Here is a 24,230-nt window from a genome sequence, read left to right as displayed (position 1 = left end):
TATCTCCTCTTCTAGGCTCTAGACGAGTTAGAAAAGGGAAAGGAAAGAATTAAACAGTGACGGACGGAGCGGCAGCGACCTACAAAGGAAAGGTTTGGCAAGGGAGAAACGTGACAAAGAGAAGGACTCGGCTGGAGAAACTGTAGGAGCACGGGGGGGCGCGGACTCCCCGCAAGGTGAAACGAGAACAGACGGGACAAAAAACTGCTGTCACCACAACGCACAGTCATTCGCTAATACTGCATCTCTCCACCGTGCATATCACGCTATAAAAATTAAAAACATTAACATTTCTGTGGATTTTCCAAACAGAACAGTTTACTTAGGCAGCAATTCCGTATTTACTATTGGGATTTTTCCCTTTTAAAAATCCATTTTTAACGCCTTCTAATGTCTAATTGGCTCAGAGCTTCAGGGTAGTTAGATACATTTGCTTTGAACAATACATAATCACAATGCTGAAACGAGGTTTTCTTTACAATATATATGTATGTTTTTCAAATGCTTAAATAACCTAAGCAAATTTGTTTCTATTAAAGAATCTGTTTTCAAACAGCCTTTCCCATTCTACTGGGAAAACTTGTTTTATTCAAACATATGTAAAAGGGTACATTGCTTTAAAGCATAAATTATGTTCATAGTCTGGTCTATTTTCTGTAGTACTGTAAATCTGTATGGTAAAGCAAACTTTTAAAATTCACATGGGCACAAGCCTCTGAAAAGGCTAAACTTTTTTATTCCAGTTTTCCTTCCACAAGCTCTTGTATTAAGTTAGAAGTAAAAACAGTTAAAATAAAAAGCCAATAATGTAACAAATACCTAACATGGACATAACACACATTTTGACAACATTCAGTAAGATACATTTCTGTCTTAGAAAACGGTACTACAGAGAATCACGGCAGAAGCACATGCCAGAGGAAAGCCAAGGTGCCATGCAGACAACTGCAGTCCGTGTGGACTCACCGTGTGAGTAGCAGTGTAGAATTTGAACTGACATAAGTTACACCATGCTACTGTGCACATACTACAACACATATGGCATGCAGAAGAACAGAGAAGGAAAAGAAAAAGAACCCCTATATTTTTTTCCCTACAATGAAATTTAAAGTACATTTCAAAAGCGGCTAAGAAAAGTTAATGTGAATGGAAGTTATTATATCTGCCCTCATGCAACATTCAATATCCATCAGAGCAATGTGTTCGTCACCCCCACTTTCTTTCCCTAGTTTACCACGCCCAATAACTGTTCATCTATTAATAGATTACATCAAAAGGCAAAAATGTTCATGATACTCCTTCTACCGTACTCTGGTACCACATGCTTCCTAACCACTCAAAGCAGTGAAAAAAAGGCAGGGGGAAAAAAAAAATATCTTTATGTGGTATGTGGTCAGACTGTATGCATCTCTCTCTCTCCCCACATACATATATAATTAGAGACAGGCACATACCACCTGTCTTTTTGCATTTTACCACCTTCAAATTTTTAGGTCTTCTAATCTTTTAAAAGGAAAACCCCAATCACACAATTTGTTTGATACTGTAACCCCTGTTCCCTGAGGAGGCATTTAGTAAAAATGATTAAATGTATAGATAGAATTGGTACTTTTCATCAAATTACTGTAGTTGCAATAATGTATCAGCCTGTGAAGACATTTAAATTCCTGGCAAATTCCTTCTGGTACAGAGTCATACAGACTAACATGAAATACTGTTTACAAGCAGCGCTGGGGGGGAAATGGATTAAAAAAAATAAAATATTGTGGGTATCCATAACATAACAACATTTCACGTATTTATTTGTGACATCCATATCAATGTGTCACAATTTCTGTTACAATTAAGTCACAGATGCTGTGCATTTGTGGGAGTACGGTGATACAGAAGTATAGTGGCACAAACGAGATGTACCCAAAATAACATTTCTCATACACAGAAAATGACTTATTTGCAACTATTTTCACTGGAGCAAAAGAAGGAAGAAAAGAAAGAATATTAGCAGTGTATCCCTGCTTTATTCTTGTCTATTGTCCAACTATGCTAAAAGGCAATGAAACATACAGTCCAGGAATAGGACTGAGCAATGTATTAGTCTACTAATACCAGCAAGTTTATAAATTGGGGGTAACAAAACACTTGAACATAAAATTCTCTACATCCATCAACAAATAATTCAGGATGGAAATACCCTGTTTCCCAAACCTCGTATTTATATATGTTACTGAAAGAGGACTGACAGCTTTACAGGAATTTTGTCCCAATTCCTAGGTGGTGGAAAATAGTCCGAAAGTGATGTAAAAAAGCAACATCACAATTGCTACCCATCATCACTATCACGCTGCTAGTAGTCCCACTGGTTATACAGTGGTTTTCACCGCATAGATGTTAAAACAGCTTATGGGAGAGAAAACCTCCCTCTTTTCCTGGATGAAAAGAGAGGTATGGAAGCGCGGAGGTACTCAGAACCAGGCTGCCTTTGAAATGAAGCTGCTTCTACAGCATTATTGATTTGAATAATGATTACATAGTGAACACATAAAGCAAAAGTTCTTGTGTGAAGTGTCAAATAACTGCAGACAATCATTTTCATATAGAATGGAAATACATGTTTTGCTGTCATCCTAGTCACATAAAATACAGTAATTTTCCAGTGAAAAATTGGTTTTCTTTTCAAATAGTAGCCATTCAGAACTTCACAGCTAGTTTGGTGTTTAAGCAGAATGTTGCTGGCATTCATATATGTGTATATATGTACACATACACACACACAGATCCTGGTTTACAACTCAACCTTCTCCTTTCAGTACTGGCTTAAAAAAGTTATCTCCATCAGGGAAAAAAAAAGAAAAAGAAAGAAGTGCCCAAGCTAGCCCACAGCAGATACAGCAAAAAGGCAGTAGGTTTCAGGGCAGCCACCTTATCGGTTTCTTCTGGTTTTGCTCCAGCAATCCATGGCATTGGAGTCCATTCCTTCTCCTTCCCAGGCAGCGTTTTCACTTGGGAAATGTGGTCTCCTTTTTTCTATTTGGTTTTCATTTTATAAAACCAGTGTAAATCAACAAGCAATGAGACAGACACACACTATACATAAACATAAAACCAAACCATCTGAAAGTGACAGAACATACTAGATAAGGAAAAAAAAAAACCCAGAGATAAAAGAACTTGGAGGAGCCTCAGCTCCTCAACTTCAATACAAAGAAATCAACACAGAAAATACACACAACCACATAACAAAAATTAAGTTACACTTTTACATAAATGTCTGTTTTAACCAAAAAGATATTTATAGCTACTAAATGAACTAATGTTGTGGACATTTGAAAATTTGACCAGCATTTGTACCTATGCATATACCACTATGTGTAGAAATGTTCAGGTACTACTCAGAAATTTGAGGAATAATTTCTTGGCAGTAACCATAAATTAACAAAATAGTCATTAAAGAAGTGATCCATACAGTCAGTGACTGTATCATCTGTATGCACATACTCACAGTTCAGACTGCTTAAGTATCTTATTGAAATAATGTCTTATTAACCAAAATCATTTGGTAGCATCAAGCAAGCTTAATTGAAAGTTCACCTGTCCAGGGACTGAAGTGAATACTTAAGAATTTAATGGGATAGGACAACAATACATTTAGGAGGGAAGGGTAGGAACAATGGTGAAAGAAAAGGATAACAACAGAAGATAAATCGATTGCTTTTGAAGACTAATTTGCTCTTCTACTCTATGAAAGAAGCAGCAAATAACTCCCCGTAAAACTAAAAGTTTCACAACAGCAAGAAAAATTTATTTGGGTAGTTTTCTTGCCACAAGCATTCAAGATGGTATTTGTAGAAAATCGTTTTCCAAACTGCTGTTTTAAGGTCCAGTCAGGAAGGAGGTATAGAGAAAAAGTAGATAAATTCATTTTGCAGACTTTTGAAGATCAAGGTGAGTAAATTTTAACAATTACATTAAATACGTCCCGAAGAAGTCAACACTGTAAATTAACTGATCATGTAAGGTCCTTCTGAAACAACACACAGGCTCTGTGTGTGTTTATGCACAAGCTGTCTATGAGGAGTTAAAGAGAGGGAAAAGGAGGGAAAAGATCTACTGTCACTGAAAAGTTATCTCCATCAATCTGTGTAAATCAGAGTGAAATGTAAGCTGTCCTTAACACACAGGAAAATACTGCCATCACCTCCATTTTTTTCTAGTGATTCTAATTCAGTTGTTCTTGTAGAAGAATAAAATTCCACACATTATTTAAAGTCAGGTCCAATGTAAGTGTAAAAAGTTAATGTATACTTAGTATAAACAAATATTACATTAGCCAAAGAAAGTGTTAATCTAAAGGACAAACTGCATTTACTGTATTACATACAGGGTTGTATGGAAACGCATGCGGACAAGTGTCTGCAGTGACATACCCCTTGTGTCTGTAGGGACAGAGGTGTGATACGCCGCTTTTCCCACTCATTTGGGCGTGGTTCAGGTGTGGATTCCATGAAATTGCGCTTGAGCTCACTAATGCTAGCCTGGTGTTTCAGTAAGTCGTCCTGGGTCTTATCCAGGTCCTAGCAACCCGCAACATAAAACAAAGTAGGACAAAACACGACAACGAAAGCAAACTTAACTGGGAAAAAAAAAAAGGAAAAAAAAGAACCCAAACCAAGGAAAGTGCCTTGTGTCTGAAGAGCTATTTTTCTTTGGAGTGCCTTAAAATAAAAAAGTTTAAGGCTATAAGGGAACTAAGATTTTTTGGGTTTGTTTTTGTAATGAAGGGCCACTCATACACTGTTTCTTCCATAATTTAAGGCAAATGAAAAATAATGCTGTGCATGGTTATTTTACAGAGGGTTATTTTCATCCAAAACATGAAACCACTAACCCTTCGAAACAATAATAATTTCCAGTAGTTGCTTGCTTTCATCTAAAATTTGTAAGCACAGAAGCAAACGTTTTGGGATATCGCACAACTAACATTACTGAAGGTAGCTGTAAGAAAGAATAGTCTAACCCAAGCAGCATTATAAAAATGCATCTTTCTTGATATTATAAGCTCCATGAAAAATACTTACTTCTGTGAAGACAATACTACAGGGCCAAATATGCAAGCAACTAACACCTGCTTAACTTCAGAGGGACTACTCATTGTGCCTGTCATGTAGGCTTAAACTTACTGGAAGAATCAGATTTAAAGACTTAAATCCTGATATCTGCCAATTCCACCTTTAAGAACCTGACAGCAGACACAGCACTCAAGTAGGGATAGTTTTTGTGTACGCCAATACCAAAGAGATGTTCTCTCTAAATTGCACCTACATAGGCAAGTGCCAAAGGGGACACCACAGCGTGAATATCTAATTAGATTTTGTGATGACCCTTTGAGGCTAAGCTGTAGCACATTGGATTAAATAACTACAAGCTAGTCTTTCACTTGATACCAGATACAGGAGCAGACATAAGGATCAGGAGCTATGCAGAAACATAACTGTTCTGGTAAGTAGGCAAAAATCTATCTGCTTAGCTCTCTCGGAAATTCATTAGCCTTTAAATACAATGCTAGGCTTTGGTGGGAAGAGCAGATTTCACTCTGCTTTCATAATCTGTCCTCCTTCCAGCATGCCAGGTCTTGAGAAAAGCCTATGTTGGTTATGCACACTCTAACACAAGAATATGTTTTCAGTATTCTGTGATGAAATTCAAATTTAAGCCACAGATCCATTTTTAGTATAGAATTAAAAGACTGCAGATTAAAATGGAATACTATCAATGTAGACATAATTATTAATGAAGTTTTACGAGAAGAATGTAATCAGATACAGTAATTTAGGTAAAGTATCTGGGTTTTGTACAAAGATTTTATATACTTTGTAACAGAATATTTTGAAATTTAACATTTTGGTTAGGAATCGTCAGTGCTTACAATGCAAAGACGCCTCATCTTAAGTCATGAAAAATCCAAACCCAATACAAACTCATTAGTTTCTAATTTCTTTTCACTTGCATGTTAAGCCCCAGTAACAGTTTGGTGCTGCACACCTATTTCCTAATTCTGCAAATATTCACACATGCACTTTGAACACCAAGAACCTCTCCCCTTCTGGCAACTCAATAGGTTCATATTGTCACAGGACCAATGCTTCACTTTTAATCTAGGACTAACAAACAAGATATTAAGTATGTCCCCCTAAAGCATGTATTTTCTAAGTGAAGTAAAACCTTATGCCAAAGGCATTCTGTTACACAACTGAAGCTCGTAACAATCATGTCATTATTTTAAAACCTGTCTTGGCTTGACACAAGGCACGTTTCTTGGACTTGATCAAAGCACAGTTACGCAATGCACGCTTTCAGTGCTTTAGTAAGTTATACACAAGCATAGTTTCAATAGTGATCAAAAGCTGCAAAAAGCCAAAAACCATATTAGTTGGGTTACTGCGATCCATACATCTCCTTATTACTGAACAAAACCAATGATTTTTAAAAAGACAGTTTTTGTGACAAAGGGAATTATTCATAGCCCCATCTGGATGAATAAAATTAAAGACAGCAGTAGGATTTTCTAAAATTTCTTCAGTTACTAGCTTATGTTATTAACCACAAGTTAAATGATACTGATTATAACTACAGACAGTCTTTGATAAAATAATCCAGATTAACAGACTATACAGAAATTCTTATAAGAAAAATCTCCACTTCAGTGACAAAGCACTAGGCATTAGCATACTGTTCAAAGCTCTTTGCTGTTGCTTGTCTTCAGTGAAAATCAACATTTAGGAAGCAAGAATTGCTTCCGTTTGAAAAGTGAAAAAATAAAGCAAAGATTTCAGAAGCATATCTAAACATTCCCTTTAAAAATCTGATCCTCATATACATTTCTCAAAGGTCCTAAAATCAATGAGCGTCAGAACCAGAATTAGTTTTTCCATACTTCGACCACTGCTTGTGCCTTATTAACTCCATTTATTCAGATAATGTATTTGATAAAGGTTGATTAAACTGGCAAAAACTAGAAACCCTGCTCAACAGAAGATGCACACATTGAGGAGCAATCTATAAAAATCCCATTTAGGATTATGAATTGGACCCATGTGTTTGCCTTATCTAAATAGGGCTATTATTCCCAGTTGCCACCTTGAAAACATCTAGCAAAAATATACAAAATGTACATTCAACATTCAAGCTGAGGGTTTTGTTTGTTTGTTTGGATTTTTTTGGTGTTTTTCTTTTTTTTTTTTAATTTAAACTCAGAAACTAGAATGATAACATGCAACATTTCCAAGCTGGTTTTCCCCCATGCACTTCATGCACTGTGTCTGTAACAGCCTGCAAGTGACCTCCCATCCCATGCAGCTTGGCAGCCCGTGAGAAGGGAAAGTGTTTCTTATATTATATACAAACCTCCAACATTAAATTGCTATGTCTGACATAAATATTTTCCCCGTCTACTCTCAAGGAATTGCTCTGTGAAATTAAGCCACACACACAAAAAAATTAAAAAAAAAAAAATCAAAATGAACATAAAATGTATCAGCAAGTAAATAAAAAAAAGACCCTTAGAATCAGACAGTTCAATAAAGGAAATAAAATGGTAAGGTGAAAAGGCACTATTCAGACTAAATCCACGGAAAGTTTAGGGTGCTAACAAGGCAGGCAGCTACAGCCAGATTCAATAGTAAAAAAACAACCATGCACCTTCTGCTGTGCTTTCTCCTCTTCAGATTCCACCTATGCGAGCACATGGCAAATTATCAAGAAAAGGCACTGTTAACATATGCTTACAGACTAACATAGAGGCTTCATCTCTTTGTAAATGCTGCAAAACGTGCTATATTTACAGACCTTTACTGTTTCGGCCCCAGATGTTGAAATTATTAAGCGACTTTGGTCTTCCTTCACCTACATTGTCGTAGAATGGCTGAAGTAGTATTTGGCATAAGTGGCATGAAAAATGGAAGTTTCACACTGTGTCCCTTTCTTGCTGTACTTTTCAGTGTTCTCCCAGATGGAAATTTAAGAATGAGTAAAGAAAAAAAATGATATGCATAATTTCTATGGTAAGCGCCTTAAACTCTGCAACAAGGTGATGGGAAAATGGAATCTAATGCATGAGTTCTTTTGGTAAGAGAGTCCAGGATTTAAGTCAAACACCTAGATACTGTATTTACAAACTGTCTTAATTATTTTAAGAATGTTGCTGTCTTGGGATGAGTTATTTGCACACCACCCCCTTTTTAGGTGAACATATTCTTCCTCAAACTGCAATGCACTCTTGGAAATGATAGCTAATCTTCATATCTTACCTACAAGTATTCTGAATGCCTTAAGGAACAGCATTCTTTAAAAGGCAAACCACTTCCCAGTCTTTCCACAGGTACAAATATCAATTGCTAATCTTAGGAAAAGATGCATTTAGAAGTCAATACTTCCAAATGCAAGCAAGTATATAAATTTGAAGAGGGGTTTACTTACTGCACATACTGTTGCATTTTGGATTCTGTGTGAATGCACACATAATGTGATACATAGCGCATTTTTATTCATTTCTCACTTATCTGGGGTTCTATTTTCTGCAACTTTATGTTACAAATGATGGATTGGATTAGGTTACAGAAAAATTGAGAAAGTCTTTAAGTCATGTTTTTCATTATTTTAAACTTAGATTGGTGTTTTTAATGACATCATGTATTTAGCATGTTTTTAATACATACATTGTATTGATTTAATTGGTTTAACGAACTTTGTTAAATGTAACATTGAACAGGCCCTCCCCCCTCTTTGATTCTATAATATTTGGTTTCATATTTCCTTTGAAGATCAAAATAAACCACCTTTTTCTAGTGGTATTGCTGTAACATGCACAGCAGACATAAGGAAAGGAGGCATTTTGTCAACAACTCCAGATGATCAGAGCAATGTGTAAGTGTGACTGAGGCTTCTGTACAGCAATTTTAACAGTGTATTTCAAAGAATGTTCAGACTCCAGTGATTAAAGTCTGACACAACCTACAATCCCAGCTAATGAACAAAATCAGTCTCCACCTTAAATGCTGCTAGAGATCAATCAAAGCACTTAAAAAAAAAAAAAAGTGCCTTGGACAGACTCAACTTTGCACACACCCTTGTAGAGCAGAAACATCTGAAATCTGGAATAACAAAAAAGCTGATTTTAAAGCATTCACAGTTTTCTCAATTCAGCTTTTAGGAATTTCACTTTTCAGATCCAAACAGAACTTTGGAGACGTGCATTCCAGTCAATGCACGCAGGAGACATGCATTTTAACACAAACTGATAGTGCAAGTAGCACAACTTGCAAATAGTATCAAGTAATAATATATCTATTATTACATAGCACTTTCAGTATTCAGATTTATGTGCTCGTAAACATTCTGAACTACAAAGCAACTCTACCTGCAGCTCAGTATCTATGGAATCTAACGGAATTATGCATGCTGTAGGAATTCAGGCAGAAAAAACACCAGCTATCTATTGACTAAAAATCCCACAATGGCCATTTTTCACAAATGAGAAAAGTTAGAAAGATACAGACATACACGTGTGTGTGTGTATTTATATATATACAGGCATGTACATAGACATATCCCTATACTAGGAAGTGTGCAAAACTGAGCAAGCCTCTGAGAGAACAAGCATAAAAGCTATGTACAAGTGTCAACATTTAAGCAACAAAATTACACACCTCCTCTTCCTCTGCTTTGTCATTCAGGTCATTGTCATTAGAGGCACTAAAGGAAGTCACCTTAGGCTCCAGGTAGCAGAGGGACAGAGCGAGAGGAAGGGAAAATGTGAGTGAAAAAGGAATAGACTGGAAAGCAGACAGAAGCAGCACGAAGATAAGGAGAAAAGAGGGAATGAAGGAAGGAGAGGTAATAGGAATATAGTGCTGAAGGCCAGGTGGGAGGAAAGAGATGCAAACATCAGGAAGGCTAGGAAAAGTAATATAACCATCCTCATCAAGCAGCGAACGGAAACTAAAAGAAAAGCATCTGATAAAGCTGAATGAGACACACAACTCAGTGCTTTTGTAGTCATTTGTATGGATTTTTCCCTCCATAGCAGGGGAGCCTCGACTAGCTAGGGGTCTCATAGATTCAAAGATATTATTCGGTAAAGCTCTTTCGTTTTTATTATGATCTGCTGTTTCCTTCATGGAATTGCACTCTGAGATGTCTGGGATGGTAAGGAGGGGCTCCCCAAAGGGATCTTCCTCTGAAATATCTGAAAGCATGTCCATCTCAGGGACAGGTGACAGGTTTGTGAGATGGGATGACACAGAATGGATGGGTAGTGATGATGGGTGTACGTGAGTGAGCTGAAGAAAAAAATTCTGTGCACAGTGGAAAATGAAAGCACAACAAAATGCAAGTTTGAAGGCACAAGAAGAGGGAAAAAAAAGAAATTATTAGTTAGTGAAAATTTTTACTTAGAAGTAGGGATAGCTCTACTAATGTAATAGAAATGCCAAATAAAAATAGAAATCCCCTTGTGTTTTACAAGCAGCCAACTTGTTTACTTCTGTGGATTATGAAAGGAACCCATTACGAATGTTTTGTTCTCAGGCTGTAAAGAACTGTGCACTTTTGAACTGTAATAGTTACTTACAACAGATGGAAGCAGACAGACATTCAAAGCTTTGCAGAAAGGTCAGGGGACAGTGCAGTACACGAAAGGCAAGCTGCCACTTTGACTCTTGAGTTTATAACCATTTCCTCTAAGACTTAAAGAGAGCCAGAAAGGAAAAGAAGTATCTGCACTAGGGGGGAGAGAAAGCTGTTCACAGAATTGGCATGTGTAACAAAACCTTACTGAACAGCTTCCTGGAACAACATCCCAAAATACTGCTTTTTTTTTCTTCTTCTTTTGGTTAAAATATTGAAAGATACTGCCACTTTGAAAACAAGAGTATCACCATTTTAACAAGCCCAAAGTCAAAACATAGTAATTTATTTTACCATTTTTCTCCCATAAAGAAACTCTGTGTGTGTCTTTTTCCTAGGCTAACTGAAAATTATTTCAACTTGCCAGCAAACAAAAAAAGTGCAACTGTTGGTATTTGTTCCCTTCCTACACTTGAATGCAGTGGGAACATGTGAACCGCACAGAGAAACTCCGCAGTCCCCCTAGGAATCAAATAGGTAGCTAACTTGCAAAAATGTTTGAAAACAAAATTACTCTTGAAATATGAAAGAAAGTTCTGGAGAACTGCCCGAAAAAGAAATGATCTCCAAGAGAGAAGAGCAGCAGAGTTTAGCTGACACTTTGGAAGGAAATTTTTACATCAAATCATACAAGATGTAAATTTAATTTTTTGACCTATTCCTCTAGTAGCTCAAACAAACAGACAAGTAAATGGTTGTTTGCAACAGGAACAGACCAAAGTACTCAACTTTTCACAGAAATCTACACCTCAGTCAACATACAAGCTTTTAAAGGATGAAATAATTCTGCAATGGCTACTAAAACAATACTCTTACCTATGGTAATTAAACACTGTCATAATATACCCAACTTTGTAGAATGTACACAACTGTGGATATACTACCAATTTTTTTTTAAAGTCTAAACAAACTAAGGAAATGAATAAAACATTATTTACCCTTTGAAACATTTTTTTCAAGAACTCATGCAAGCTTACTGAGAATTCAAATTAAATTCATAGCAATAAAAGAAACCCTAGGTCAATGCCATTCAGAAGTTTGTATTCTCTTTTGCTTACATACACTTTCATTAAGTTAAACCTACAGAAAGCACTTGACAATTTTCCTTTAATATTTTAATATGGTGTTCTGTATGATGCTCAGAAGTGATAGGCACTAAATAACCACACATGGACACACACCACATGAATACATAATCTTGGTATGAAAGTCAGCCATACCTTTCCATCCTGAGTCAATTCTAATTGCGGAGTTTTGACTGGGCTTCCATCTTCTTCTCTGCCACCTTCTTTTAACTTGGCCTGACCAGCAGCTTCAATGTCAATGATTTTATCTCCAGCAGCCTGCCCTTCAGTAGCAGGTAAGTCTCTTAGCAGACTTTGGTCTGAGATACCCATGGGAGCTATTGGAGAACAAAATAATTTTGGTTAATTGGGGTAAGTTGGAACATTTTGTTTTTAAGACTTCTTAACAAAATGATTTTATGGTGATGTCAGCAATGAGCAATAAAGGCTAGTTACTGAGTGACACAATATTTTTCAGCTTCTTGGCTTTGCAAAAAGTCTATGGTTCTCATTGCACTGATATGAACAGCAATGTACCCTTGTCATATAATGTGGACTTACTATGCAAGGGAAAAAAACCTCACAGTATCAGGTATGTATTTAACGATGAACTTTTTGATTAGTCTTGGAAGACAAATTGAAGGTACTGTTCTTGTGACTGTGTAAATCACCATAACAAAAGAGAGAAATAGGCAACAGTGTTTTGTGGAAATTCACTATTTTGAGAGGACTGTTTTAATGCAATATAGAAATAGCTATGCATATAACCATCACAGTATTTTTATTCTGGAACCTTAGCAAAACTGCAGAAACAACAGCTCAGTGAAAGTAAGAGTTTTCCTCCCTATATGCTTGCAAAAAATGGAAGGGGGAAATACTGAATATGTATACTTGAATACAGTCAAAGCACAAGAGAGTAAAAGGCCTTAAATTAGTTTTTTCTCTTATTTGATTCAGCATAATAGGATTAATGAGCAGGATGGCTTTTTTTTTTTCAAATCAGGATGACTGGCTCAGTCAAAACTGTAGTAATGAAATACAGGAGACTTCATTAAATCAAGCAGCTTTAATAAACACAACTTTGATATAAACTTAATTCACTTAGCAGTCCTCTGCAATACCTCCATATGCCTTTGCCTTACAAAGCCAAGGTGCAGAAAGTGGAGAGGAAGAGGTGTTTCTTAGAGCACCTTTGAGGGATATCCTCTCTTGAAAACACGCTCAGTTCCACATCAGAGACTCCCTTAAGCTGCTGAGAAGCCAAGGCCAGCTAATGGCAAATGTGGGATTTGGGATGTTAAGCTTTCAGGGCCTCTGTAAGTAGTAAGTTCTGCAACTTAAGCTTCTGATCCCTTCTTGGGTGGCAAATAGAGCATTTCTTGGGTATATGTCCCTCAAGTTCCACAAGTAACTTTTGACAAATCACAGAATAATTTAGGTTGGAAGGAACATCTAGAGGTCAGCTAGTCCAACCTCCTGCTCAGAGCAGGTCCAATTAGACCAGGTTGCTCAGGGACTTGTCCAGTTGAGTTTTGAGCATATCTAAGGTCTTTTTAAACAAAAAAAAAAATTCTTATTTCTAACAGAAATTTGCTGTGTCTCAACTTGCAGGCACTCCCCATTGCCTTATCACTGGGCACCTCTGAGAAAAGTGTGGCTCCATCTTTTCTATACCTTCCCTGTAGGTAGCTGTAGACAGCAATATCTCACTACAGCCTTCTCTTCTTAAAGCTGAAGGACCACAGTTCCCTCAGCCTCTCCTCACATATCATGGGCCCCCAGCCCTCTGGCCAGCTTGGTGGCCCTTACTGGGCTCACTGCAATATGTCAATGCCCATCTGATACTGGGGAGCCCAAAGATGGGCACAGTACTCCAGATATGGTCTTCACAAAGTACTGAATAGAGAGGAATAATACTTTCTTCTAATGTGCTGGCTGTGCTCTTGCTAATACAGCCCAGGATACAGCTGGCCTTCTTTGCTGTAAGGGCACACTGTTGACTCACGTTCAACTTGTCCAGCGGGAGTCCCCAGATCCTTTTCTGCAAAGCTGCTTTCAGTGCAGTTGGTCCCCCAGCATATACTGGTGTATAGTGTTACTCCTCCTCAGATGCAGAACTTTGCATTTATTTTTGCTGAATTTCAAAAGGTTCCTTTCAGCCCATTCTTCCAGAATGCTGCAGTCCCTCTAGTGAGGGCAAGGTGGGAGTGGAGCAAAAGTAACCCTTACAAGGATGAGTACGCAGCTCTAGGTATTTGGGGGGAACAATGGCACTGGACATGCTGCTCATAAAGGAGAGGCAGAGTGCAAGTGCACCCCCTACAGAATTTCTCGTTTCAAGTGTACACTCACAGTATGAAACTACATCTGGAGTACTGCCTAAAGAACAAACAATATCTGACTTTGAATGAATACAGTTTAAAACTATTAGAGCCTGCAGATGGCAACACTAGCAAGATACCTTAAATGCTGCCAGGAATAGTTGGTTTCATTTGAGATGAAACCAAAGATGATTAAGGGGAAAAAAAGGAAAACCAAGAGCAATGTTTCATCATGCTCAAAATTTTGACTGTGATGGTTCTGTAAGAGTGAAACTTTGGTCCTGAACACACATGCATACACATCTGTATTCTGCAGATGATGCACAAGGGATCCCAGAAAGGCTTGATGATACAATCTCCGAGAGTTGGGAAGAATTCAAATTGTTTCTAACCAAAAGAAGTACAGGAACTAAACCAAACTCAGACGGTAACACTGATGTGGTGATGAGTCTTTTGGTTGCCACAAGGACTCATCAAATGCTACCCGTGCAAGCACTTTTGCCTCTTATTTTTGCTTCGGTTCTCAAAAGGTAAGACTTTGTAGGTTTCCCAAGCAAGTGTTACAGTTTGCTCATTTGACCCAGTATAGAAGAATGAATATTTGCAGAAGTAAAAGTCTTCTACGTAAAAGATTTTTGGAGAAAATAAGGTAAAGTTAACAGCTGAATGGTAGCTAAACTCACATCATTGTCACAGTTCACTTTTATTCTAGTGAAGTTCTGTATGCCTGAATCTAAGTCAAGCTTCACGTCATTTTTCTGAAGAATTTTTCTACTTTATATTATTTCAGAAGTGATTTAAACATGTACTTCTACATCTCTCACACATACTGCTGCTATATCTGCCTTTGGAAAGCACACCTGTTTTCAATAAAGGAAACCAGAAGGTATTTCTGCTCAAAGAGACCAAACACTAGTAATGACAAAAAAGTTTTAGATATTCAAACAACCTCAACATAAAAATTGTTAACTAAACACAGAAGTATCTAATAAATATACTAGGATAGCAATATACTGAACAAAATGATACAAAACTAGAAGAAACAATTTCTTCTGCCTTTTCTGTTTGGTGTAGAGACACTCAGGCCAACCCAGAGCCGAAAAGAAGCTGCTGACCAAACAATTCTAGTCAACAGCATGTAGTGCATGCCTATCCCATAAAACAGATATGAATAGTGAACACAGATGCTACATGTCCAATATAGAATCCTCCATATATTCACAGCAGTGCCATACAATTTAGGCAGTGACTTAACTTACCGTTTAAGTCACCTAAAACTGACAAGTAACCAAAGTGGCTACTCCTCACATAACCCATCAGAAACTGAAATTCATAAATTTGTCAGTTGACATTCTGGCCATCCATAATGTCAACATTTTTGAATGTTGGTCAGATGAGAGTGACAACACATAATGTAATCATTACACTGAAGAAATAAGTCAAATTTCATACCTCCATCAAGGCTTCTGGAAACACGTTTGCTTGAAGTGCGTTCAAAGTATGGAGCTGGTCTGTCTATGAGGTTGCTAGCCTGTCGTGTCTGTGCTTGCGTACGTCCACTGTAGCGGAACTTGGAACCCAAGGTTAGAAACTTTGCTTTTGGAGGCTGTTCTGGTGACAGAAGTCTAAAATGTAAACATGAGGAAAGTCAGTTAAAAAAGCTTTATTTTATGTATTTAATGAGGTACTTATTTTATTTCAACTTCAGTTCACCATGCATGATTTTTGCACTCCAAGAAAGGATTCTACCCTAAGCTCTGAGAAGAACTTCTAAAACAATGCATGTTATTTATTTGCAGTTGGAGTTGAAGTGATGCTGATAACCATCACATTTTCCACAGTATGACTAAGCATCTGGGATCCTTATCTTTTGGTGCTATCTTGGTTAAATTGTATTTTTTGTAGAAAGATGAGGCCATTATAAGTCCTTGTAGAATACCTCTCAGATCTCTCTCCTTACAATGTTACTTATAGTAGAAACTATATATCCCACTTCCACTGTCCTTCCTATATTCTGAGGCACCAATATGGCAGCTGCTATTCCTCAGAGTTAGGGAATGGCATCTCAAAGCTGCATAGAAGGCTTTATCAAGTGAAAAAAAGATTGAGATGGCTGGAGAGTTGTGACCCAACAGAAGTTTAACAAGCTAGATTCAGACTCCAGTTTCTTCACAATGTCATTTATAGATTCATATAAGTTGATGTTTACCGGATATAAGGAGAGGGAAAAAAGCATATCATGAAAAGGGTGAAAAAGAGATTCAGTTATGAGTACTACTAATGCTGGGTTCCATGCTGGGTATGTATGGTTGTACCTCTCCATGTCAGAAAGTCCAAGTAACAATGTGGCAGAATTTGCTATGAGGGATTCCGCTTTGTTCCACCAGTTTTTGACATCACATGAGTCTGAAGAGACAGGTCCTCTGTAGCTCCCTGAATTTCCTTCAGTATGAGGACTTCAGGAGCTCTTATTCATCTAACCCTCATTGCTTGTACTTTGTTTTTGAAATCTGAGCCATCAGCTTTGTTCCAGTGCCATCTTTGCTGATAGGATAAACAGTCATCACTGCAGGAATTCTTCCCAGTCTCCACTTCTCTAGAAAGGTCTTTGATGTTGCTTTCTGGATCAACATAGTGCTGCAAATACATGCTCACCCAGTATGGCAGTCTCCATGGCCTATTCTCCCTCTGTATAAAACCATCAGAGTATTCCAGATAGAGCTTTTTGATTTGAGGATCTGCAAAGAACGAGATGCTCACTGAACATCAGCTTCTTTCAAGCAGAACGAGCAACTACTGTGCCCTTTGTACGTAGGATGGCACAGATGGGCAAGTGAGACTTAAAAGTATGCTGAATTTGTTCTCCTCTTTTGAAGCATTTGCACAGGGAATATCTGTGTCAGTGGAATCCGATCCAACATATGTTAAGACAGTATTCAGTATTGGGTTCTGAAAACTGACAGTCATTCTAAAGATATTTCAGCAAAACTGAAGAATTTTCACATACTTAGCAAAAAGAATGGTGAGCTAGTGTGGTCGGTTGACCCTGGCTGGACACCACAGTCCCACCAAAGCTGCTCTATCACTCCCCTCCTCAGCTGGACAGGGGAGGGAAAAAAAAATATAACGAAAAGCTCATGGGTTGAGATAAGGACAGGGAGAGATCACTCAGCAATTACCATCACGAGCAAAACAGACTCGACTTGGGGAAAAAATTAATTTCATTTATTACTAGTCAAATCAGAATAGAGTAATGAGAAATAAAAACTAAATCTTAAAACACCTTCTCCCCACCCCTCCCTTCTTCCCGGGCTTAACTTTACTCCCGAATTTTCTCTACCTCCTCTCCCCGAGTGACACAGGGGGACGGGGAATGGGGGTTGCGGTCAATTCATCAAACGTTTCTGCCGCTCCTTCCTCCTCAGGGGGAGGACTCCTCACACTCTTCCCCTGCTCCAGCGTGGGGTCCCTCCCACAGGAGACAGTCCTCCACAAACTTCTCCAACATGAGTCCTTCCCATGGGCTGCACTTCTTCACGAACTGCTCCAGCATGGGTCCCTTCCACAGGGTGCAGTCCTTCAGGAACAGACTGCTCCAGCGTGGGTTCCCCACGGGGTCACAAGTCCTGCCAGCAAACCTGCTCCAGCATGGGCTCCTCTCTCCACGGGTCTACAGGTCCTGCCAGGAGCCTGCTCCAGCATGGGCTCCTCTCTCCACGGGTCCACAGGTCCTGCCAGGAGCCTGCTCCAGCATGGGCTTCCCATGGGGTCACAGCCTCCTTCAGGCATCCACCTGCTGTGGCGTGGGGTCCTCCATGGGCTGCAGGTGGATATCTGCTCCACCATTAACCTCCATGGGCTGCAGGGGGACAGCCTGCCTCACCATGGTCTTCACCATGGGCTGCAGGGGAATCTTTGCTCTGGTGCCCTCCTCACTGACCTTGGTGTCTGCAGAGCTGTTTCTCTCACATATTCTCACTCCTGTCTTCCAGTTGCTGTTGCGCAGCAGTTTTTTCCCTCCTTCTTGAATATGTTATCCCAGCGGTGCTACCACTGTCGCTGATGGGCTCGGCCCTGGCCAGCGGCGGGTCCGTTCTGGAGCTGGCTGGCATTGGCTCTATCAGACATGGGGGAAGTTTCTAGCAGCTTCTCACAGAAGCCACCCCTGTAGCCCCCCTGCTACCAAAACCTTGCCATGCAAACCCAATACAGCTAGGTAGAAGGCTACCATTTTGTCTAAGAGAGGATGTTTATGGTTTTGTCAGAGCACCAGCCAGAATGATCCAATCCTGTGTGCCTAAGATGCATATGTGCACACCTGAATGCTAATCTGTTCCAACACATTTTTAAAGAAAACAGAATTCAAGACAGACTAATCCACCCTTTTGCACTAAGGCCACTTATGTAATAAAATGACAAGTATCTGGAGCTTCACTTTCATTGCTTCTATAAAACAGCCTTATGCAATCTTTGTGACAATTTATTTCTCCACATTATTTCCAATAGAGAGTGCATTATGCATTAAGAGGAAGAAGGCTAAGAGGCTTTTTCCAAGGTTCTTTCTGTTCTTTATTTTCCAGTCTTGGCAAGGCTACAGCATTAACTGCCATTTTTATCTTCCACCCTGCTGAGATAAACTTTTAATCTTTTAATGTGGAAAAAACAAGAGAACTAATTACTTCCTGATTAAGGGCATTTGAATGGATTTTTTGTATTACAAGCTTAATTACATAAAATAACTGAAGACTATGCTTTTACCATTTTAAGACATTCTGGGGAGACACTGAAACAATCATGACAATTTCAAATAAAACATCATAAAGCAGAATTATAAGCAGGTTTCTGCAGCCATTGGTTAAGATCCAGAGTTGCAGACTAAGCTTACCTCAAAAGATTAATGTAGATACATAGTCTGACTGTATTTCTTAAAGCAGATTGTTGGTCTTTGAAAATGGTACTGGAATCCTATAAGGTTGAGCTGATACAAGTGAATCCAATGCCTTTTGGTTGTCATTTTCAATATAGTTCATTACAAATTTTTATAAATAACTTCATATGCTGGCTGAATTTCCCATACATTATAAGATGGATCTTAATGTAATTATTTGAGAAAAACTGAAACATTGCAAAAGACAACACAAGGAATCTTACAACATTGTAAAGAGCATGCTAAGAGATCTGGAAGCTAAAAATGTACATCTAGATTGAATACAATTGGTATCATACACAAGCTTTACACATGCTCTGAAAGAGCTGCAGTCTCTTGGACTGTAGCAATTGCTTTCTGCTTTTTATCTTTGGAGAAAAATAGAGCTGGATTTATTTTACTGTTTTTAAATCAGGATGAGAGGTTCTGAGGATTTTCTGTCTGATGACATCAGTGCAGTATATGGATTTTACAGAATGGTTCAAGTATTTGTTACATAATTCTCATTATAATGTCATTCCTGGTTAGGAAAAGTCACTTCTGATTGGAATAAAATCCAATTATTTGTATTATGTCAGAATTTCTGTAGTAAGATTATACTTATTAAAGCTCCTGAAAACTTTTATATTTGCAAATGGTAGCTCTCAGTTTAGGATTTTGACTTCCATAAGATTTGTTTTTTCCCTATTCAGGTCCATTTTATTACTATAAAATTAGGAAATACAGTTTCCCAGCAAAGCAAATCACTGCATGAGTTATTTGAACAGTGTTGATAAACTTTTCATTGCAGACAGAACTGCATGCTATTTGTGGTAACAGACATCACCAGCCAAAGCAGACTTCAAATTTTAAAGAAGAATAGAATGGTGGACTATGTATCTTAACCAACTTAACTAATAAATTCTATCAAACATGAAAAAAAAATAATCTTTGATCAGGATTTAAAAAAGAAGTGCTTCTAAATTGAGCATTTTGAGACTGGTTGCCAATCTCAGCACAAATTCTAACATTGCCTTCAAGAATATTCTACATTCATTGAAAATCTGTATACTGAAAACCATCCGAGGAGACAGTTCCAGTAATGACCTGCTTAGGTCACATGGTCCCCAAGTTCTCTGAAGGTCTCAGTCTAGCAAGTGTATTCAGCTTAGACTAGTATTCAGCAACAGGATTGCATCTATGTTAAAACACAATTGCTTTTCTAAAATAAAAAACAGGCTACTGAAGGAGAAAGCTTACCTTTTACATACCCTAGTTACTGTGCTTATTTGAAGCGAGAAACTCAGATTCAATGCCTATTCAATACATAAGAGATTCAGCCTAAATCTGTGGCTCCTAGGCTGCACAGGGCATATGCACTCCCTCATGGAGTTTGTGCTATTATAAAAATCAAAGGAAGACTTTTCGAATCTCTTTTCAATGGAGGAAGTAGAAAGAGAAACAACTCTGTGGCCTATTGTTAAAGTGCTCATTTACAAATAGACCATAGTTTCAATGACCAATTCAGAATTTTGTGTTTATCAGTTGCTGGGGAAAAAAAAAAACAGAGAAAGTTATGGATTATTACATAAACAAATAGTAGTCTGTTTTTAAAGTGATTCTCTGTTCTTTCAAGAATGACTGTGAACTCAGCTCAGTTTATAAATAAGGAAAAATTCAGCTGTAAGCATTTACACTCAGCAGAATATTCTGAAAAGTGAAGTGAATGAAGATTACTGTCAAGCCCTGAGAGCTTCTCGTGAAGGTGTATAGTGGCTTTCTAGATGGTCACTCTGAAAAGTCAGTCTCTCAGAAAGTCTTATGTACAATCACTAGTTTAGTTCCAACCTGTTAGCACTCTGAAAGATTAAATAAAGCAGTTAGTTGTACTTGAGACTTTCAGAATTGGTAATTTGGTGTCAATGATTGTTAGGGTGTCTTCTGTCTAAGAGGTGTTACTGGACTGAGAAATTAGGGGCAAAGATGGGGGAAATCTCTACTTTCCTCATATCCTTTAAAAGAAGGATATGAGCATACCGGGCAAAGTGGGGGAAGCAGAGAATTATCATTTACCTGAAGAAAGTATGGTGCTCCACACAAACCTTCCATAACCTTTTAGCAGCCCGATGGTTTGGCAGTTTGAACCCAATAGTGCTCTCAAACTGTTCCAGCTGGAAAGAATCCATAAATAAATTAACCCATTTCCTTAAGCTGGCTATTAACTACCAGGCAGAGTTCAGATAGTTCAATTACTGTAAAAAGGTGTAATTCTCCTGTCACAAGACTTCATAAGATTAAAAAAAAAAAAAAAAAAAAAATCATCAAAATCAGAATGTCCAGCCTTTTAATAAAATTATACTTGGCAGGCTAGTCATGATGGGTAGTAATCACATTATCACTTCCTATCTGTACTAATGACTCTTTTGAGAAATCCAATAATACTTTAGTGTTCCTTGCTGATTTTCTGACTAGCTGCCCAATGTATTTATTTTTAAACTGCATGAAGTAATTGTACTGCAGGTTGTGCTGCACACTTTCCTTGGATTTAATTAAAGTCTGAAATCCATACTGCAGTGTTAAGCTTACCTGATTCGTTTCACTATATAATAGTTTCTTAGCAAAAATATTACAACTACACACCATCAGTGAGTGAAAGAACAATACATTTAGTGAACAATTATACCCAAAGAGGAAGAGAAGCTGGCTCTCTCCCAGGGCTGCAAGTTTGTATAGACAGTAAGAACATGGCCAGTGTAACTAGCTTTCCCTGTAAAAAAAAAATAAAATTACAAGATGGCATCTATTAACAAAAGAAAATAGATTTTCTTCTTGGTTTGCATTTACTAATCAAGACAAGTGTTTAATACAATCAGTAGAATCTGAAGAGCAAAATAAAACACTCTTAAGTTCTGCTCGAATCCAACATAAGCCTGTGAGGACATCTGGGAAAAAAATTAGGATGTTTTCTTGTTGCTGGATAGAAATGATCTCACAAAAGAAACAAGACAGAAAGGTGCTACTTACTTCTGCCGGCCTGACTTTGATGTAGAAATTACTTCGCTTATAGGAAATTTTCAGAATTTTTGGCCAAGCAAAGCGGTTGATCCGGAGTCTGTCTTTGTAAATGAGCAGTCCATTAGCACATACACCCAGCATGATATCCACACCTTCGGAATCCTATCATGTATGAGACAATTTCATAAAAATCAGTTTAATAACATTCCAAACAAGTAATTATTGCTGGCATACCTTGAGGGAATAGTGCAACTGGGACTTGTTTCATATTCAAACCTAAAAGACCCTGACAATGAGATTCTTAAAGCAGAAATAGCCAAGTATATTAATTGTATAGGAAAGGCTTTGGACTCTAAGTAATGGCTTTGGCACTCATATGCCATTGCATGTGCCGCAGTTCTGGGAAATTCTTCGATATTCTAGCAATAGGAACTAAGTCAACAATTTACAAGCAAGGAAAGGTATGGTGGGTATGCTACCAATAATTTCAACGCATATTAAAGAAGAAAAATTAAAAACAGGCATCAATAATTTCAACAAATATTAAAAGAAGAAAAATTAAAAACAGGCCTTTCCAACTTAAAACTGTCAGTGAAAGTCTGAACAAGTTGATGATCATGGTGATCTTTTCCAGTCACCTACTATTCCAGTGAAGATATAGGAAGTAATGGATAGTTGGCTGAAAATGTCTACATAATGATTTCAAAGTGCTGGTGGGCCGAGTTTCTGAGCATTCTCTTCAGCATTCTGAGCGAAGTGACAGCGTTTGATGCAAGTTTTACAGGCTACAAAACTAACCACTTATTGATAAGGCTTTGATACATTGTACCACTGCACAATACAGCAGAATCTCATGTCCTCCCCAAAAACAAATCAGCTACATCAAATGCCAACACTGTCATTAAAAAGTTGCTTCACTGGCATAACTAACAGCTGCAAGTGGATCCTGGCAAACAGCGGTTCTAATGCTTGCAGTTACTTCACTACAGTGAAAGAAAGCTCCAATAAAACTCTAAAAATCTAAGTTCCTTAGAACACTACAGATCAACTGAACTGCCACGCTGCACTTGTATTAAAAAATGAATAAATGTTACAGACATAGTTATTGCACATGAATAAAAATTTATTTCTTTCAAGTGCTTCTAACAGAACACAGGAAAAAGTCTATGGAAAATAGCAAAAACAAGTGCACATTGTTTCCATATGAAACAGAATTAAACAATGTTTCTCCAGTACTTAAAAGTCTTGATTTTCTTTTTTAAATATAGGACTGATATGCTTACAATGCATTAATTTTCCTAATGATTTGAGACTCTGGATTTGTGCGAGGGAGTGGGAGGGGGTTGGTTAGTCAGTTTGTTGGGGTTTTAACTAAAAAAATCCCACTAGAAATGCAAATTTGATTTGATCTACCCAGAGGAGTGGAAAAAGTACCAAAAAACACCCTTCCTCAAGACCACCCCTTCCCTCTGTTTTTAATTCTCATGGTATTACAAAAACAATTAGGCTTTACTTTACGGCCCCACGTCTCCTTGGCATCAAAAATCTGACATTTAAAATGTATTTAGCGGCTCTTAGGAATAAAATATTTCCAAGCTGCACATACATCTATGCATTAAATAAACTTAGATTTAAAATAAATTCTAAGGATGTCAGAGCTGTAAACTGCGTAATTATCATGACCAAGAGATAAAAGGCTTATACCTAAGAACTGAGGGTACGAAATTTTTTAAATAACCTATATATACTATGTTCTTTAATACTAAGCATGTCTATCCTAAAATAAAACAAAACCAAACCAATCCCCAATACCTTGGCATGATGTAAATCCACTCCATACATGGAGAGTCTCTTAGCGTTTTCTAGGAACTGGGAATCCGCCTGTGCTGGAGTCAAGCCCCTAAAACCATTGAATAAGCCTTGAGTTTATTGACAAAAGAACTGAGAATCAAAACTGAGTGGAATCCTGGAATTCAGACACATAGAAAAACCTCAGTTTGTAAGGTATTAATAGCATTTTTGCCCTAAAGGGAAAGTGTTCTTTCAGAGCATATTATATTCCTTTAGTAGAGATTTCTGTCTTCACTTTCAAAATATTCTAGCTATATGTTGCTTAAACTAATTCATATGCTCAGATAAAAATATTTTCTCCAAAAGTTCTCTTCTGAGATCTTAGTGAAGCTACTATTTTCAAAGTGAAACTTTTAAACACATGAAAGTAAGAAGTTCTAGTTACATAGCAAA

General features: G+C 37.7%; 1 protein-coding gene across 2 annotated transcripts in view; it reads right to left on the bottom strand.

Annotated features, from left to right (window-relative positions):
• The window catches only part of EPB41L2 (erythrocyte membrane protein band 4.1 like 2), a 128,778-nt gene that overhangs the window by 15,098 nt on the left and 89,450 nt on the right, over positions 1-24,230 (bottom strand). Inside the window, exons 7-14 of one of the 2 annotated variants that reach the window (XM_050894514.1) lie at positions 23,799-23,886; positions 21,996-22,148; positions 21,045-21,142; positions 15,518-15,690; positions 11,901-12,082; positions 7,402-7,464; positions 4,425-4,571; positions 2,920-3,024 (exon numbers count right to left, since the gene is read on the bottom strand). In XM_050894514.1, the coding sequence (XP_050750471.1) occupies positions 2,920-3,024; positions 4,425-4,571; positions 7,402-7,464; positions 11,901-12,082; positions 15,518-15,690; positions 21,045-21,142; positions 21,996-22,148; positions 23,799-23,886 (1,009 nt within the window). The remainder of the gene's footprint in view (positions 1-2,919; positions 3,025-4,424; positions 4,572-7,401; positions 7,465-11,900; positions 12,083-15,517; positions 15,691-21,044; positions 21,143-21,995; positions 22,149-23,798; positions 23,887-24,230) is intronic. The other variant, XM_050894512.1, reaches the window with a different exon arrangement.

Source organism: Gymnogyps californianus, chromosome 3 (assembly GCF_018139145.2).
Source record: "Gymnogyps californianus isolate 813 chromosome 3, ASM1813914v2, whole genome shotgun sequence".
Classification (NCBI taxonomy): Eukaryota; Metazoa; Chordata; class Aves; order Accipitriformes; family Cathartidae; genus Gymnogyps; species Gymnogyps californianus.
The sequence above is the reverse complement of the archived record's forward strand: the minus strand, read 5'-3'. Positions and strand labels throughout refer to the sequence as shown.